This window comes from Ciconia boyciana, chromosome 3, assembly GCF_034638445.1.
Source record: "Ciconia boyciana chromosome 3, ASM3463844v1, whole genome shotgun sequence".
Lineage (NCBI taxonomy): Eukaryota > Metazoa > Chordata > Aves > Ciconiiformes > Ciconiidae > Ciconia > Ciconia boyciana.
The window spans coordinates 22,938,609-22,955,406 of record NC_132936.1 but is presented as its reverse complement, the minus strand read 5'-3'; the positions used below and the strand labels follow the sequence as shown (position 1 = coordinate 22,955,406).

General features: G+C 37.5%; 1 protein-coding gene across 15 annotated transcripts in view; it reads left to right on the top strand.

Moving 5' to 3' along the window:
• ERICH1 (glutamate rich 1) overlaps positions 1-16,798 on the top strand; it is a 113,824-nt gene that overhangs the window by 33,283 nt on the left and 63,743 nt on the right. For 14 of the 15 annotated variants that reach the window (XR_012041342.1, XR_012041341.1, XR_012041345.1 and 11 more), the window contains one exon: positions 5,665-5,799. The exons of the other annotated variant lie outside the window; for it this stretch is intronic. Coding sequence is in view for 8 of the 14 variants with exons in the window: in XM_072855132.1 (XP_072711233.1) it covers positions 5,665-5,799 (135 nt within the window). In the remaining 6 variants the exon portion in view is untranslated. The remainder of the gene's footprint in view (positions 1-5,664; positions 5,800-16,798) is intronic. 15 annotated transcript variants of the gene reach the window in all.

Here is a 16,798-nt window from a genome sequence, read left to right as displayed (position 1 = left end):
CAATGAAATATGTGATAGTAGCAAATGATGTAACATGACATAATTAGATGTCCAAAAGACCTTCAGTAAACTTTTTTATTCAGAAAGAGATGAAGAATCTTTGGAAGGAGTATGTCTTCTTCACCCAAAAACTGGCTTGAGTTGAGTCTCCTTGTTTATTCCAATAAAGTACAGATAATGAGGGGGATGGATTAGACACTAATATTTGCAGATGAGATAAATTTTTATATTAGTTAAATTAGTAAGATTGGGCACTAGAGGTGTTAAAACAAGCTAAAGGAATTAGACTGTAATAGTAAACTATTAGCTCTCCATAAAGGGAGTTCCACAATTTTGTGAGAGGCAAGTTCCTACCTGCAGTAGTGAATTTGTACAGAAATAATTCATCAACTACTCCAATCACCCAGCAAAGTAGCACAACACTTCCATTATTGTGTGATGGTTATCGTTTGAGTAAAACAAATGACCAGCAGTAAGTGACTGTCCATTCTTTGCTAGGTTGCTTGTTATCATAATCATTTTTCTCTCTACCCAATGTGACTTATCTAATATTGAGGGAGAGAATCCTGCTGAAGACTGAGATCGAGCAGGAGAAATTATGCAGCACTCCAAGGTAAAGGTTTGTACTACTTGAGCTAAAAGGTTCTGCTTTTGTGGAAAGCACTCTAGTGTGTGTGTTGACTTGAGACTGGAAAACAATCCTTTGAAAGTCAGCCTGTGAAGAGAAGGTGATTGTACGCCATGTAACGCGTCATGTCCCTGAAGTTACTTTCACGTACCTTACCATGACAGACTAAAGTAACTATAGCTTGATGTTCAGGAAGTTGGATATCATCTGAACAAAAATGTGTCTATATTGGGGGGTGGGGGGGTATTTACGATTACCAGATTTGTTTTATAATGTTCATGCTGATGAAGGACAATTTGATGTCTTCACATTGATCAACTGGAAAAGTACCTGTTTTTCAGTACCACAGCTCAGGAGGACTCTCAAGGTGTGTATGTTCTACAGTTAGTCACTGATACAACCTGAACCTACACTTCAATTTATGAAGGTTTCTTGGAGGAGACAAAACTCTCTTGCCCAGTATTTGCATGTGCACTGTCTTTAAAGATGCTTGTCTTGCTAGTCAATGAAGGGGAAGGTGATAGTGCATCTATATTGTGTAGAGATAAAGAGGAGTTATATATATGCATTGGGGATTGTCAGAGTTTTCGGGTTCTAGTCTCAGTCTCACTTACATGAAATAAAAATGAGGAATAGCTAGAACACGGTCATATTCTAGCTTACATAGTAAGTAAAAATGCACTTTAATACAAACTTTTTAAAGGAGATAACAGACCTTCTTCAAGCCTTATTTTTTGTCCAGATCATATCTACTGTAATACCATGCAGTAAGTGCTTACTAAGAATAATGACTTTTGTAGAAGGTATGACACTGAACTAATCAGACCTTGGATTTGATCCAGCATCAATCCCTCTCTTCCTGTGCTTTTCTGTAAGGACCTCTTTTTGGCGATGAACTCTTTTCTTCCATTTGGAGAAGTGATAGCCAGGTGTTTCCAAGGGATAATTTTGTGGAAAAGATCAGAGTCTTGGTCAGATTGGGCTAACGATGTTTTTTGGGGGAAGGCTGCAAGACGTTCTAGCTGACCTCTGGACTTGGATTTTCTGTTTGCTCTATGAGTCGTGCCCTGCAGGAACACGGCAGTAGGTTACCAAGGCTTTCTGAGTTACAGGGAAGCACTTCATGGGAAAGACAAAATTTCTGTGTAAGATTGTGAATCTGTACCAGGTGCAGGTGCCCAGGCGCTGGCAGTAGGGAGCTGCAGGGCGGCCTCTGTGAGGAGAGGCCGGGGCTGCCCCGTGCCGGACACAGCCGGTTCCAGCCGGCTCCAGCCGACCCACCGCAGGGCACGGCTGAGCCCCGCAGCCACGGCGGTGGAGCGTCTGTGATAACGTCTTTAAGAAAGGAGAAAACACTCCTGAGAGAGGAGGGAACTAAAAGGAGTGACAGATGACAGTGGGAACACCAGGGTCAGAGGAGGAGGAGGTGCTCTGTGGTTGAGCAAATGTTCCTGAAGGACTGCAGCCCACGGAGAACCCCCACTGGCGCAGGGGAAGAGTGAGAAGGAAGGAACAGCAGAGAGAAACCATTATATACGGACCGTAAACACCCACCACCTTGCACTGCTTGGTGCCTCACTGAAGGGAGTGAGTGTAACCTATGGCGATAGTAAGTGAGGAGGAGGGAAGTTTGGAGTGAATATGAGCTGGGGGCGAAAGGTGTTTTTCCTAAGTGTTTTAATGTTTGCTTCTTTTTATTTTGTTTCTGTTTCCCAATACCTGAGTCAGTAAATAAATATTTCAAGTAATTGGCAGTGAATTAAGTTAATTTTCCCACGTTGAGTCTGTTTTGCCCACAGCACTAGTTGGTAAGTGTCTTTGACCCATGAGCTCTCTCATTCCTGTTCTTCCCATCTTTCCCCCACCCCACCCTTGCCCTGCTGAGGGGCAGTGAGCGAGCATCTGGGGGCAGTTTGGCTACTAGCCAGGGTCAACCCACCACAGAAACTAGAAGTGATTCAGTCTCTGCCCAGGGTTTAATTACTCTTACCAGCAAGCAGAGGACCGAGATTATACGAACGTGTGTTCTGGCCATGTTTGTATTTGAGGTGTGCCCAAGCATGCTTTGTGTTCAGGTGATCTGGAAGCCATGCTAGTGTTATGTACCACCATTCTGAGCTGCAGGTAGGAGAGGGTTTAAGGATACTGAAAAATACCCTTCAAACAAAATATACCATGTCTGCCTGAGATGATGACAGACTGGGCAGTTGGCAATTTTACATGGCTAAGGCGAGATGGAAGCTTTGCCCTCAGTGCCTTCTTAAAAGGTCTGATACTTGTTTGTGGTAGGATAGCAAGAGATAACATAGCTAGCCAAGCTGCTGACATACTTGCAGATGTAACCTTGGTAACAGCGTAGTTTAGATGCACTTCCCTACTCTGTGCACAAGGTTGGTTTACATGCAAAGGAGCTCTTCGTGTGGGGAATGTTGTGGAGAAGAACACGAATAGGAGACAACTCAATTAAAAATATTTATTCTGTATTCTTAGTTTACCTTTAAGAGTAATGCTTTTTTTTTTTTTCACTTTGTAAACATCCTTTAGATGCCTTTTTTTCCCCCCATAAAACAAAACTTCAGAAATGGGACTCAACTTTTAACTAGTAGAAAGAAGAGCATTCTTGAATATCTCCAGTATCTGATTACTTTCATTAGTCAAAAACCCTTTATATGTCACATTTTTATAAGCTTAGTCATTTGCTTTGCAGCAATGTTTATGTCTATAACCAAACCATTTCTTCTTAGCCCAAGGAGGCTATGGCCCCAGGCTGGAAAAATCCAGACGTAATGGCTTCAGACTGGGAGACTTGTTGATACACTGGGATTATACAGTTGTGTGTATACTTTTTTAATGATATGCTAACAGTTTGGTTTGACATACTTGCACAGGATTAGCAAAGACTAATGCTTGATTTATGGTTTGTAAACTACTTGAAGATGCATATGGGGTGAATAAATATGTAGTTTTAGGACTCCTATTTAAACTTTAAAAAATTGTTTTGTGTCATCACTCATTTACATAGTAAAAGTTTTTACTGTTCTTTGGAAGATAGGTGTTACAGATAGTCCCCCAAATTCTGTCAAGTGTACCTGTTTCGTCTGGGGAAGTTAATATCCCAACACATCTATTTCTTTTATGATTAAAGGGTTTGAGCTAGTCAGGACTGCTGTAAATTGAGTTTAATGTTTTCATGGTCATCTTTGTTCTACAAAACCTAAATATAAAAGGGAAAAAGTGGAAACTTGAAGTTGTCCAGAAGGGAGTAACTCAAGAAACACTTATACACTTAAAACTATGACCAATTAACACTTCATCATTAATTAACTGGGGTGGGGGAGGGGGATCAATGCACGTACTCCCACTTCAGTGATTAGGCATCATCTTCATAGAAAGGATCTGTTGAATTATTCCAAATTAATTTTTAGTGGGTCTTTTCCCAAATCACATAATTGCTCTTCATCTTTCTGTATTATTTATTTCTTTTCCTTTATTGCCCTTTAAAGTAAGCATCTTCAATATCAGTTTGAAATTTTCTGGCTTGTTCAAGAAAAAACAATAACTTTCTAATGTGTTCTCAAAACAAAAGTATTATATCCTGATGATGAAAACAACTGTGATGTAGCTTTCAAAAGTGCCTTGAATGTTCTGAAATGTACTTTATCATAGATATCTAAGATGATCAGTCATGCTGAACTCTTTGAAGTGTGTTATCTGAGAAATGTCAGTGTATAGTTAAATTACGTATTTGCATACAACACGTATAGTTAAATTGCATGTTAGAAACACAGATCCCTAACAATAATTATTTCTGTCGGACACAACTGCATTTTAAATGTTTAGGTGTTAGTCCAAGCATAGCTGCAGCTTGGTAATAGACCTGGATCATCTGGGATCTTCTAGCAAATATGTGGTGTAAGGAGGTTAATCATGTCCACCTGCCAAAGATGTATTTACTGTATATTAATTTAACAGTTCTGCCTATGTGTTTTAAAGGGGCAAATTGCCCCAAAGAAGAGAAGGCTAGTGCTGTGTCTGTGTGGGCTTATGGAGCTGGCTGACTGTAAAAAGAACGCACTGAACCATCTAAAATTATGTTGCAGCATCTCAAGACACTCTGAACATCCTGGCCTTCTGGAAAGGCTTTTGGCTCCCTGTGGTTGATCTCTACTGTTGTCACTACTGAACAAAAAAAATAGTCTGCTATTTGGACTGGTTTCATGTAACTGGAGCAGAGATGCGTCTCTGTCATTCCTACAGAGTTACTTCTTGTCTGGTGAACAAACGAAAAGTTTATATTGCCACTCTTGCACATATTTTTAAGTACCTTTTAGAGGGAAAAGAAATCCTACAAAAACAGTCTACTGCCATCATCACAAATAGTTTCCTGTACAATGAGATAGTTGGAAAGCTGGCCCTTGGCACTCTTCCTCCTCCCCCCGCCCCCCAAAAGAAGGAGAGAAAAGATGAGGAGTTGAACCCTCTTGGGCAGGCACTGCTGAGGCTTAGTTGTGTGGCTTTCAAACTCCCTTTATCTTTGTGCCTTTCAGAACAGCATAGGCTATGTTTAAAAGGTCTGCAAACGGGCAAACCACAGTTCTGTGATTCTTTTTCTATTGCTTCGTAATTAGCTTGTATCTCTCCATCCATCCAGCTTTTATGAAACAGTTCTTAAAGAAATAGCATCTGCTCATGCTGAATAGGGGAAAAATGTGTGGAGTCTCTTTTAAAAATCACTATAAGTGGAAGCTTCTTCTGAAGTTAGGGCAGAAGAGTTGTCTGACGCAAGGACAAAAAAGTGTTTCTGGTGGAAAGAACTAACCTGTGGAGTGTTTGTTTATTTGTAGCTGCTACGGAATTTGGTGCAATTTTATTGGTCATAGGATAATTTCAGTGTTCCGTACCTGACTTTCTCTCATTTCCTTTTCCTCTATAAGGATTTTCAAGACCGCTTACTATCATTGCTGTAGTTGGGAAAACGTTTGAGAAAATCTATACCAAGATCAATAGCCAGACACTTTGTTTTTTCTCTTTTGTAGGTAATGACAATACAATTCTGTCTCCAAGGAGAATGTACACAGTGAATCTTCCTCCGGAGGGTTATGTTGCAGTTACTCCAGATGCTATTAGTATTTCAGTTTCTGAAAACTCAGATAGTGGTGCTGACTCAACAGGTAAGTTGGTCTGGTTGTTACTATGATGAATTTTTCTCAAGAGAAACTTCTTGGCAAGTAGATCCAAAATGCAACAATTAAGTATTTAAACTGTTGCTGCCAGTGGGTGTCACTGTTTTGCAACATAAGCAAAATGAGGCTGTACATCTCTATAGGTTAATTTCCATTGTTAGAGTTTGAATACCAGATTCAACATTTGGTTACAGCCATACAGTGCCACTGATCTTATTGAAGTTATGTAAAGTGTAACTGAAGATAGTCTTCAGCTCCTCCCACTCAAGTGCCACATGTATATTCATATTATGCCTGCTTACAGTCATATTATTTTTAAGAGTAAATGTTAGATAAAGCTGTTTTGATGAGTCTTACTCCTGATGTTCTGAGGAGTTGGGCAAAGACTTAATGACATTTCAAATTTACCTCTCCCAATTAGAACAGACATTCAGCTGATAGGAGTTGATGGGGGGAGATACTAATCCTTTAGCATTGAGAGGCGTTCTGATGAGAAACTGTGACCAGGCAACTTCAGAACCAATATTTAGTGTTGTCAAAGGATACAAGAGATCTTGTATCTGTAAAAGGTATCTGTACCTTTACACAGGATCTGTAAAAAAAGTGGGCTCTAAGTTGACCTCAGTTAAAAACGTGGTTTTCTGAATGACGTTGCCAGAATTAAATTGATTCTGTCTGTCTTAGAAGGAAGTCCTAAACTTACATAAGACAAATTCATTTAGTTTTTTCAATTGCTATGTTCCTGTGGATGTATGTTTGTCCAAAATTGTGTGTCGCTGTCATTTGCTGCTAGGGGCAGTCTACAGCAAAGAAAATATCCAGGTGAGCCTGCTGAAGTAAAACACTTGATAAGCAGTGTTTATTAAACTACTATATCTATTTCAGCCTGGAGACTGCCTAAATGTAAGGAAAACCTGAGATACAACCTGCAGATACAGAAAGGCCAATGTTCCTTGCTTTCGAAAACAGTGCCCACAGGGGTGAATTTTTGGCTTGGAAATTGGGTCTGCACTCTACTCTGAGCTCCACTGAGAATCTGAATACAAGTAAAACTTATCAAAGTAGCCCAGGAGACAAAGTACAGCATGACTGGTGGCACATCAAGAATGTTCTTTCTTGGTGTGAAATGGTTTAAAGATGTTCTTTGGATTGGGGAAGAAGTAACTTTATGAGAGTAATGTAACAGTAGATCTTGATACTGTTGGGATTATGGATAGGAAGGTGTTCTAATGCACAGCTTCCAGGTTGTGCTTTTCTCTTTATGTTAGATAGGATGCATGTTCAGAATCCAGAGTCTGTTTCTAGACTATCCTTAAATTTGTTTAGTTATACAGTTCTCTTTGGACAGTTCATTGGTTTTCTGTTTCCCAGCATGTCAGATTCAAGCTGCTTATTCTGATATTGAACTACTCTTTCTCTCCCTCCATGCCATATAATCTCTGTTTATTCTTTGTGATCTCCTTTCAGATATTAGAGGGATGCTCCCCTTCTAATAATACTAAATGAAGTCTCAATACTTTGTAGGTAAATAGCCTTATAACATTTACTTTTATACAGGGACTTAATGACTTCTAAATACAACATTAGAATGCAGGCCTCTGAACACTAGTGCAACTGAGAGATATCCGTATTAAGGTATCAGCCCAGAACTTTTGTGGCAAATTTACTCAGCTTCTGTTTGAAATCTATTAATAAATCGATATGTGGTGCATACTAGATGTTGATGTATTGCATAGCAGTAAAGTAGAATAGAATTTAGGATTGTGTTACATTGTCCCTTTTTAGAGTCATATAAATATTTTTCTGGTTTTACAATGGATAGATTATTGAACAGTGGCTTTACTTGCTCATTTTTTAGATTTAATCTTTTCCTCTAGTATTTCGAAACAAACGTACTCAACCATGATAGCAATAAGTAGTGTTCTGGTGTTGCTTAGTGACAGTATTGACTGTTTGGATGGTGATCTCTTTTAACTGATCCCAGTCTCAATGTTCAGGAAGAGTAGGTTCTGGACTTCAGCCACTTTTTTAACAGTTAACAAATGCATCTGGAATTTTGGGAGTCTTATTTTTGGATTGGTGCGTTATTTGACTTTATACTTTACAGAATGAAGAAAAATTAAGTTTTAAGTGATCTTTGGAGGTTTTTAATCTACGTTCTTTTAGCAAGGTAGGTTTGACTATAAGTGTCATTCTTGCCAGGTATTTGCCTTATCTGTTCTTAAAAACCTCCCCATAGGGAGATTTTCCTTACGTGCCCTTTTCAATTTACTCTAGTGTTTCACTACACTTTAATGCTATGTCTTTCTTGCTGCAGTTTAAGGCCCTTATTATTTGTTCTGTCTAAATATGGATTGCAGAATTGGAGATCTGCGCTAATCCTGCTATGTTTCTGCTATGTTTCCTAAAAAATGGAGCATGTTGTATATATGCTGGGTAACAAAAGGCTGCCTTGCTAGCCGTTTCTAGCCTTTGGACCTAGAAGTAAGGGAAATAAATTCTGTGGAAATTCAAACAAACAGAAACCTGACTCAGAAAATAATTTCATTGTTTATCAAATCTGTGTCATGAAAATAATCTGACCTTATTTGGGGATTAAAATTTTTCAGTTGTAATTTAACAAATCACACTGATATATAATTATGTCTTTTCAATAAATTCAGAAAACCAAATCCATGCCTATCTGAATTAGTATAACAAGATTATCAAGAAGAATAGATATGCCATGGCTGGTATTTCATTGCATTAAATTCATCTGTGGAAGAATGAAATACTCAGTCACTAGAATATGAATTTAGACATCAGCTCTTTTTGAGAAGTTACTTAAGAATTGAAGTTAATTACAATTATAAATTAAAATAATTTCTTGTCAGCTCTAAAATATATTTGGGTTTGTCCGTTATTCTTCTTTAAACTAGTAGTTACATTATGGTTGATACTGTCAGAGTGAAATGAATCTTGTCCAGACTAGCTTCTGAACAAGAAAAAAAAAAGAAAAGCAGGTCTGTGTGAATATTTCAGTATGTCTTTCTCCATCTGTCTCTGCATGTTGTTTTTAGCACTTCAAATAATTTTCAAATACTTTAAATACTTTTCTCTGTTGTGTCAAATAAATTGTGACCAGTTATGCCCTTAACATTATGCAGTCACGTTGTGAGCAAGCATAAATGACTAATGGCACTGGGATTTAAAATTTTGTGAAGCATTTTGGCTTCCTTGTGTAATTCTCTTATACGTTTCCCAGAGGTGGGGCGAATAAAGCTGCTGTTTCAGGTTTGTTTTCTTCATGTGAGCAGGTGATTGATGAACCTGTAGTAATGAGAAGAAAAATCTAAGACTGCCTTGCCTTTCAAGAAAATAATGAAAATTAAATTTATCCAACATTCTCAGAATAATAAATTAGACTTAGGTGTCTAATTTTTAAAAACTCCCTTGACTGTTTTAGAGGAATTGAGTCACTATGGTGGTGTGATTATGTCAGCCTTCTGTTGACCAAATTGAGTAACAGGAATTAGTCAAGGGAGGAAATAATGCAGAGAATTTCTTTTCTTTTTCACATGATTTTTGTATTGACTTTGGTACATGTTAATGCATTGCTAACTTTCTTTTAGCAATAGACTTTATACTTTTGACAAGGGCATTAAAAATGTGTAATGTTCAAGCTACAGATAAGTTATCATCCATCTTATTCTGGTCGTAAACTCAATATCCTCATAGCTTAAAGCCCTTAAATCAGGGATCAAAATTAATGTATTTTTATTATTTATTTATTGAGAAATATTTCTTCAGGAATAGTCACTTGAGAGATACATCATCATGTTTAAAAGGGTATTCTATATGAAAGGAGGATCCAGGAAGCTTTAATTATGTGTTCCTAGGAAGCAGTAGCTTAGTTTTGATTTGTTTTGGTTTATAGTTTCATAAGATGAAGTTAAATTGTGGAGGAGTTCTTATTTTCAGATAGGGGAAACAATAGGAAATACTGTATCTTGCATTAAAATATGAATGCTAAAAATGTAACCTTATTCGTTCTAAAAAATAAACTGTTTGATTTTATTTCTCCAGCACTGTTTCTTCTTGGATACTCTAATTTAAGCTATGATAATATAATATAACATAAAAAATTATTTGTGCACAAAACACTGTGCTGGATTATAATTTCTCTCCGAAGTGCTTTAATATGAAATCCATGTTTTTATGTAGAGTCCCAAAGTGGTATTTGGTGTTTCTTAGAGTCATGGCAGAGCACATTCCTGACCCAGAGACTGGGGAAAATAAAAAGACTGTACACATAGGAGTTCAGGAATATGCAGCAGTTGAGGGCACCTGGAAGAACAGATAAAGAGAATTCAAAGAAAAGTGTTCTTAGAGTATTTTTTTAATTTTGAATTTCATAACCCATTCTTTTTGTTCTTGTCAAGTCTCACTAATTTTTCTTTCATATTTTTGAACTGCAGTGTGGTATTGATCTGATAATAATCTGTTGTTACTATCTTGATGACAACCTACCCAGTTTTGGTGAAACCCTTTATGTAGACAAAAGGAGCAAGACCTAACTGTGCTTTATCCTGCCTCCTAATGGGTATGTCATGAGACAGAGTTTTAGCTAGGAAGAAGAGTCCAGCCTGGATGCTCCATTCCCATGCTGAGAAGAAGTCAAGATGGGGAAATAGAAGCAAGCAACCCTTTTTTTTTTTTCTACCTTTTGGCAGCTGGCAAGTCTGAAATAACGTGGAGGGTGCTACTTCTGTGGGACGCTTCCTCACCTAGTTAAATTTGCTTTTTGGCCTGAGGCAGTGCAATTGTACGTGATAGATGTATACAAGTTAGTTGTTCATGTAACTGACCTTTGGACTTTTGTGTTTTTTGTTTGTTTCTGTCAGAAAGGACAATACTGAAAACATCACTGCTGTTGCAGCAAGTGGTTCAAGCTGAGGGAGTAAATTTAGAGATCTCTCTCATTTACATATAAGTAAACCAAGTTACGCAAATGAGATGCATCCCAGGAAATTACTAGTTATGTCAGTGAAGATAATGACATTGGGGAGGGGTCCTTAGCAGATCTCCTAAAAACTACTGCATTTCTTGAGTTTGGTTCTGCTGGCAAAAATGTTTGGACTTACTGATAAGCAAAAGATAGATTTGGTAAAGGCATAATTAGGTAGTTTCTTATCTGTCTGTAGTGTCTTGGTTCACTTAAGGTTTAAGGCAGCCATTTTAGGAAGACTTAATAATGCTTAAGCGTGTGTTTGTTGTTAAGGAGATGCTAGTATGAATCATGTGTTGACTACTTACATTCTTGGCAGGTGGTTGGCAATGTGACACATTACAGAACTGATATACTCAGCACACCGAGGGAACAATATGTTTTAAGCAGCTAAGGCCGGCAGCAAACCTTTTTCACTCGTAGGTAGCACCAGTTGTGAAATTTGAGCATTATGAATCTCCTTGTAGCCTTCAAACCAGAGGGATCATTAGACCATGTAATTTAATCTGTACATGTTAGAGAGGTCTTACCCCATATTGAGGTCAGCAGTTTGTGTTTGAAAAAAAAAAAAGAAAAAAAATACCATGCAGATTTCAAAGATGTCACAGAGGCTCCACTACTTTCTGGTAATTTGTTCTAATAGTTAATTGGCCTCACTCTATTAAAAAAAAAAAAAAAAAGAAGACAATTTGAATATTGCTTTTTTCTGCCTTCCTCCATTTGAGTAAGGAGCCTTTATTAAGCAATATTTTCTTCCAACAAATAAGCACAGTAATCAAGTCACCATCAGTCTTTTTTGATAAACAGATTCACTTGTGTATTGCTCTAAGATATTTACTTCAATCCTCAGGTCACTTTTGTAGCTCTTTTATGTATCTCCCTTTTCACAGCATCCTTTTAAGAATATAAACTCCCGTACTGCAGGTAGTATTTGTGGTTTCAACAAGACCATGTGTTGAAATAAAATAGTCTTTGTATTTCTACCCACTACTCTGGGTTTTTTTGTATGTCAAAAAATTGCATCAATGTTTTTCTGCCACAGCATCCCACCAAAAACTCCTGTTGTTTGATACATTGATACCTTGGCCGTTGCCAAAAGTCAGTCTCTTGGAAAATGTCTTCTGATAAACAGCTGCATTTGACCATGTTTAAAATTTGTGTCTTTTAGGGTCTGGGTTTTTGGTTTGTTTTTGGAACTAGGTGACCTACTAAGTAGTCCTTACGTATAAGTCCCCTGTTCTCATTGCTTTTTTTATATCAACATTAATTTTAATGTTAATCACTGTTGAAAAAGCCAGGTAGCTGCAAGCTTCCTGCCAGTCCCTGCAGAACTGGGCTTTTTTAAATTGACAGTTGTCTTTTTTTTTTTTTTTGTCTCAAACCATATCTCAGAATCTCAGTGCTATGAGTTCATAGGCTGTAGGTGTTGCAAGAAAAGGGTATCCAAAGCTGTAAGTATTTTTATTTTCCCTATATATTAATATAACACACGTACAATTGCTTTTCTGAATCTTGTGTCTGAAAGAAAGAGCTATGAAAAAAAAACCCTGTGAATCAGGTTGTCTTGTAGTATGTTCTGTCAGCTGCTCTTAGAGTGACTGTCCTGAGTCTTGTGGCAACTTCTTGCGTTCTGAATATTTAAAGCTTTTAATAAGACAAATTGAGGGAACTGTGGCGATTTGGGGGTGAGGATTCTGCATTTGCAAACAAGAAGTAACACAATTCTTTCTATCCAGTTTTATTCCATTAAAAAAAAAATTGAACAACAAACCTATTAAAGAATGCTTACCGATAAAAATCATATCTAATTTAGGACTTCATTAAGTACGCCCGAATAATGAAAGATGCTAAATAATCATCTCCAAACAATGAGATGCTAAAGTACAGCTCTTAACTTAGTATTATAGTTAGTGTTTTGCAACACAGATGCACAAAGTCTTATTTCAAATGATAGCATTAATAAGTGAGTATGACTGATATGCAGATGTGCAGATTTTTCTTACAACTTGCTGAAAAAAAGATTTCTAATCCCGCATTCAGCTACTTCTAAAACTATTGCTGTAAGGTTTGTTTCTCTCTCCTCCTTTCCTCAGACTTGTTAGCATGGGTCTTTCCCCTTCTAGAAAAGATAGTATGGACTTTCAGGTTGAAAAGTTATTTGTAAAAGAGTTATTGCTTCAAAAAGTGGCTTTCAATAATTCAGCAAAGAAGAAGCAGTGATTATATGGTGGTTCTGGCTCTTTTGTATTTCTAATGGTCAGGCTAAGTCTTTTTTAATTTCTATTAATGAAATCCCTAGTTAATTTTGGGTGTTCTGGTTTTAATTCTCTGCCAGATTGGATGTCACAGTTTATTATTAAAACAGTACCTTTGTGCATAGTAAAATTATAGGTGACATCATTCTGTAATTTAGCTCTGTCCTTGAAGAAATTAATGTATGACTCCCAGTTTGTGAATGGCAGATTTTCCCGAGCTCCCAACAACTTCAGGCATTCTCATGTGTACATCATCTTCGGAAAGCAAGCTGTAGCAACAATGACACCTCTGTTAAGGCTGTTAATATAAGCCTTTCCATAATGTTGCTGGTGTTTATAGATTAATCAATAACTTGGAAGGGGAGATGCCTGTGAGGTTGAGCAACTTTCTTCTCTACAGCCAGTTTCTTCTTCATCTTAAGTGTACTTGACATTTTGGAACCAGTTGCAGCGAAGGATGCCACAAACAAGTAGAGGTGTTGAACAGCTACAGCTGAAGAAGTCTGTACTTCAGATGTTTTCTCCTTGAATATCCTTTCTGCAGACCTTGTATTTGTTGATAGATGCAATGACATTCCTAATAGATAAAATCACCACAGGTTTCTTTCTGAATAAGATTATTGAATAAGATTAAATAAGTATTTTTATTTTCAGAGTTCAGATAAGAAATGATTAAATACTTTATCTCAGGCTTAATTTAAAAAAAAAAAATCTAGATCCAGTAGCGCTCAGTATTTACACTGACACTGTTATCAGTTGACTTAAGTCACTGGAATTAAACTGCAAGGTTAAGAAAGACCTAAATCAACTTCTCTAATTTAATATTGCTTTGGAAAATTTTTAAATCCTGTTCTGTCTGAACAGAAGAAGGTTTCGTTTTTAAAGTGATACCTGATTTAAGAGTCGTCCAGAATTCTAGTCATACGTTTAACTCTTATTGTATTGACTTCTAAGGAATTAAATGTATGCTTAAAAGGAGATGCTTGCTGATGTACCATCCTGCAAAAGCTAGATGACTACTGTGATCACTTCTTTTTGGAAATCTTTTAGTGTACTATATGTGATACAAATTATAAACATTTGAGGTAGGTGTAGCTTGGGCAGTCACTTACAGAAAATGTCTCCAGACTACCGGTATCCTGTAGCAGTATTATAAGCAATTTCAGTCAAGCAGCCAGCTAGAATCAAGTAATCACCTCTCTTGATTTCACAACAAACAAGTCTGAACCTCCTGAAGGTGAATGTGAAATTCAGCAAGAAATTTGCTGCTGCCCACTGAGGGTTTTTAAACACAGGATTGGGCTATCAAATTAAACTGTAAGGATGAATCACTAGTTTAGGTTTATATACAATGTAGAAACCAGTCATTTCTAACTACCACTGTCTGTAACTATTTACAGCTTCTAAATGCCAATATATCCACAAGCATATGGGACTATTACAGAACTCAGGCACCATGGTACAGGTTAGGAGTTGTTTAACGTCACTGAAGTCTTCAGGAGTTCTCGTGTGATAGTTTCTAACATTAAGACATCAGTAGACACCCCATTTAAAAAAATAAAAAAAAATAAAAAAAACACCACACACACAAAAAAACCAAAAAACTCTGGAAAATGTCTTTGGAAGTGGAATGGCACAGAATTCTGCCCCAGATTTTTAGTCTAAATTTGTGTGTGGTGTTAGGAAAGGCTGTAAATGCTGAAAATGTATTAAGGAAAAAATAAAGTTTATAGTAATGTGATAACACTGGTAATGCTTTACTTTAGCCATGGCTGCATGTTAATGGTTTATTAAAGATCTTTGATTTATATTTCTATAACTGTAAATAAGTACACTTATAGACGCTATAAGTATTAGTTAACTTTCTGCATGCTTTTGAGAAAGCCTTCAATACTTGAGTAACAAAAACGTACCTTTGAAATGAGATCTCATTCTTTGTGTTTCAGTAGTGCAGAAAAAAATGTACCCCTAATCCTGGTTTACGCCTTTACATTTTAACAAAGTAAAGAGAACGCTCGGTTGGAACCCAGAGGGCAAATGTGTGCTTAAGCAGAGTAAGAACTCACCAACAAGTGCATTTTTAACGAGACACATTTACTCTGTCCGTTAGCTTCACTTTCTGTGGTGGTTCTTGTCCTTCATCTTTTCTTTGTTTCTTATTCCTCCGTGATACAGTCAGTGTCTCAAACTGAATCTCCTCTTGTTTACATGTCTGTAAATCTGAAAGTAATTCGATTAAGGTAGGTTCTGCTAGTCAGGTGGCCGTATATGAAGCAGGAGGAGAGGCAATGAGGGCCTTTATCTCTGGCATTTTTTTTCTTGCTTTTTGTTTTATTTTAAATTACAGTGATGACAAACATTTTGGTTGAGCATCCCCTCTAATATAGATGGGCCTCACAGAATGAAGAGGCACTGTGGCCGCCTATTTTCTCTTCTTCCCCGACTTTCCTGACTGTGTCCCTTTAGCTTCTCATACCATTTTTCTGTTCTTGCCCCCCACCCACTGACACACTTCTCCCCTCTCAGCTGGAGCGTGCTCCCCCTTTCTCCCTTCTTGCAGCTGTGTTGCAGGCTTCCCGTCGTCATAGTGACAGTAGGCAACTGATTGGAAAGGAAAAGAAATAGAGAACAGCACCAACAACCACCTTAGATCCCAGCAAAAAGCCAGCACTGGTGTTAATTGCTGCCTCACTTGAGCAGACACCCAACACTCTGGAAATCTGACACTGCTTGACTACTTCACCTCCTTTAATGAAAACATAATCAAGACCTAAGCTTTTGTACTTAAATCATCATGGAGCAGCAGGGTAAAGTCAATAGGGTGCTGGATTAAGGGGAAAGGCATGTCGGTAAATTTACAGCTTGGTCTCTGGCTGCTCAAGTGCTTCATCATTCTGTACCTCGGTTCATCACCTGTAAAAGCAGGAGATTCGATTGTTTTGTAGATCTTGGAGAGGTTTCTGATCACTATTAATATACATGATGTTTTCATTTTGGCTATCAGTTGTATAGTTGGTTGCATGTAAAATTATAACCTCTGCTGCTCTGCTATTGTCTATGAACCTGTTAGTATTGAACCAAAGCAACATGTTGCTATCCTACATGTCAAGACCCAAATATCCACTGACAGACAACACGCTTGTGAATACTAAGCATGAGAACATGACCCTGGCTCATCTTCTCACTGTTAGGGCTCATGTTGCTCTTTCTAATGAGACTTGTTTCAGTGCAGTATTTTCAATTCTCACATTAAAAAAAAATAGGGAGCAAGGGAAGAGGAAAGCTGTTTGCAGAATTTCTATTGTTACATACTATCCTGCTGTTTAAATACTCAGGATGCTGTAAAAACACAGTAGAAAGCTTGTTTCTAACACGAAGGGGCTTACAATCAGTATGGCTGAGTGGACAAGGAAAACAAAGACAGCAGGAAGAAGAATGTGTGAGTAGTAGTAACTATGTCTTTTTTTTCTTAAACAGTTTTATGTAAGTGTTTTGTATAACATACAGAAAATGCTGCTGTCTCATGTTGGAAGTCAGAATTGGGCCTACCCAATGATTTATTTTTATTGTTACTCTGTTATAGCAGCTGTTTTAATTTATGGCAGTTTGTAGGCTTACAGCCACATGTTGATATAGCTTCCAGTAGACTGTCTCCATTCAGTCTTCACTTGGGAGATTTCTTGATCCCATATCCTTTGCCTTTGGTTACTGCCCTCTGCAAAATTTACAAGTACTGAACAACCCT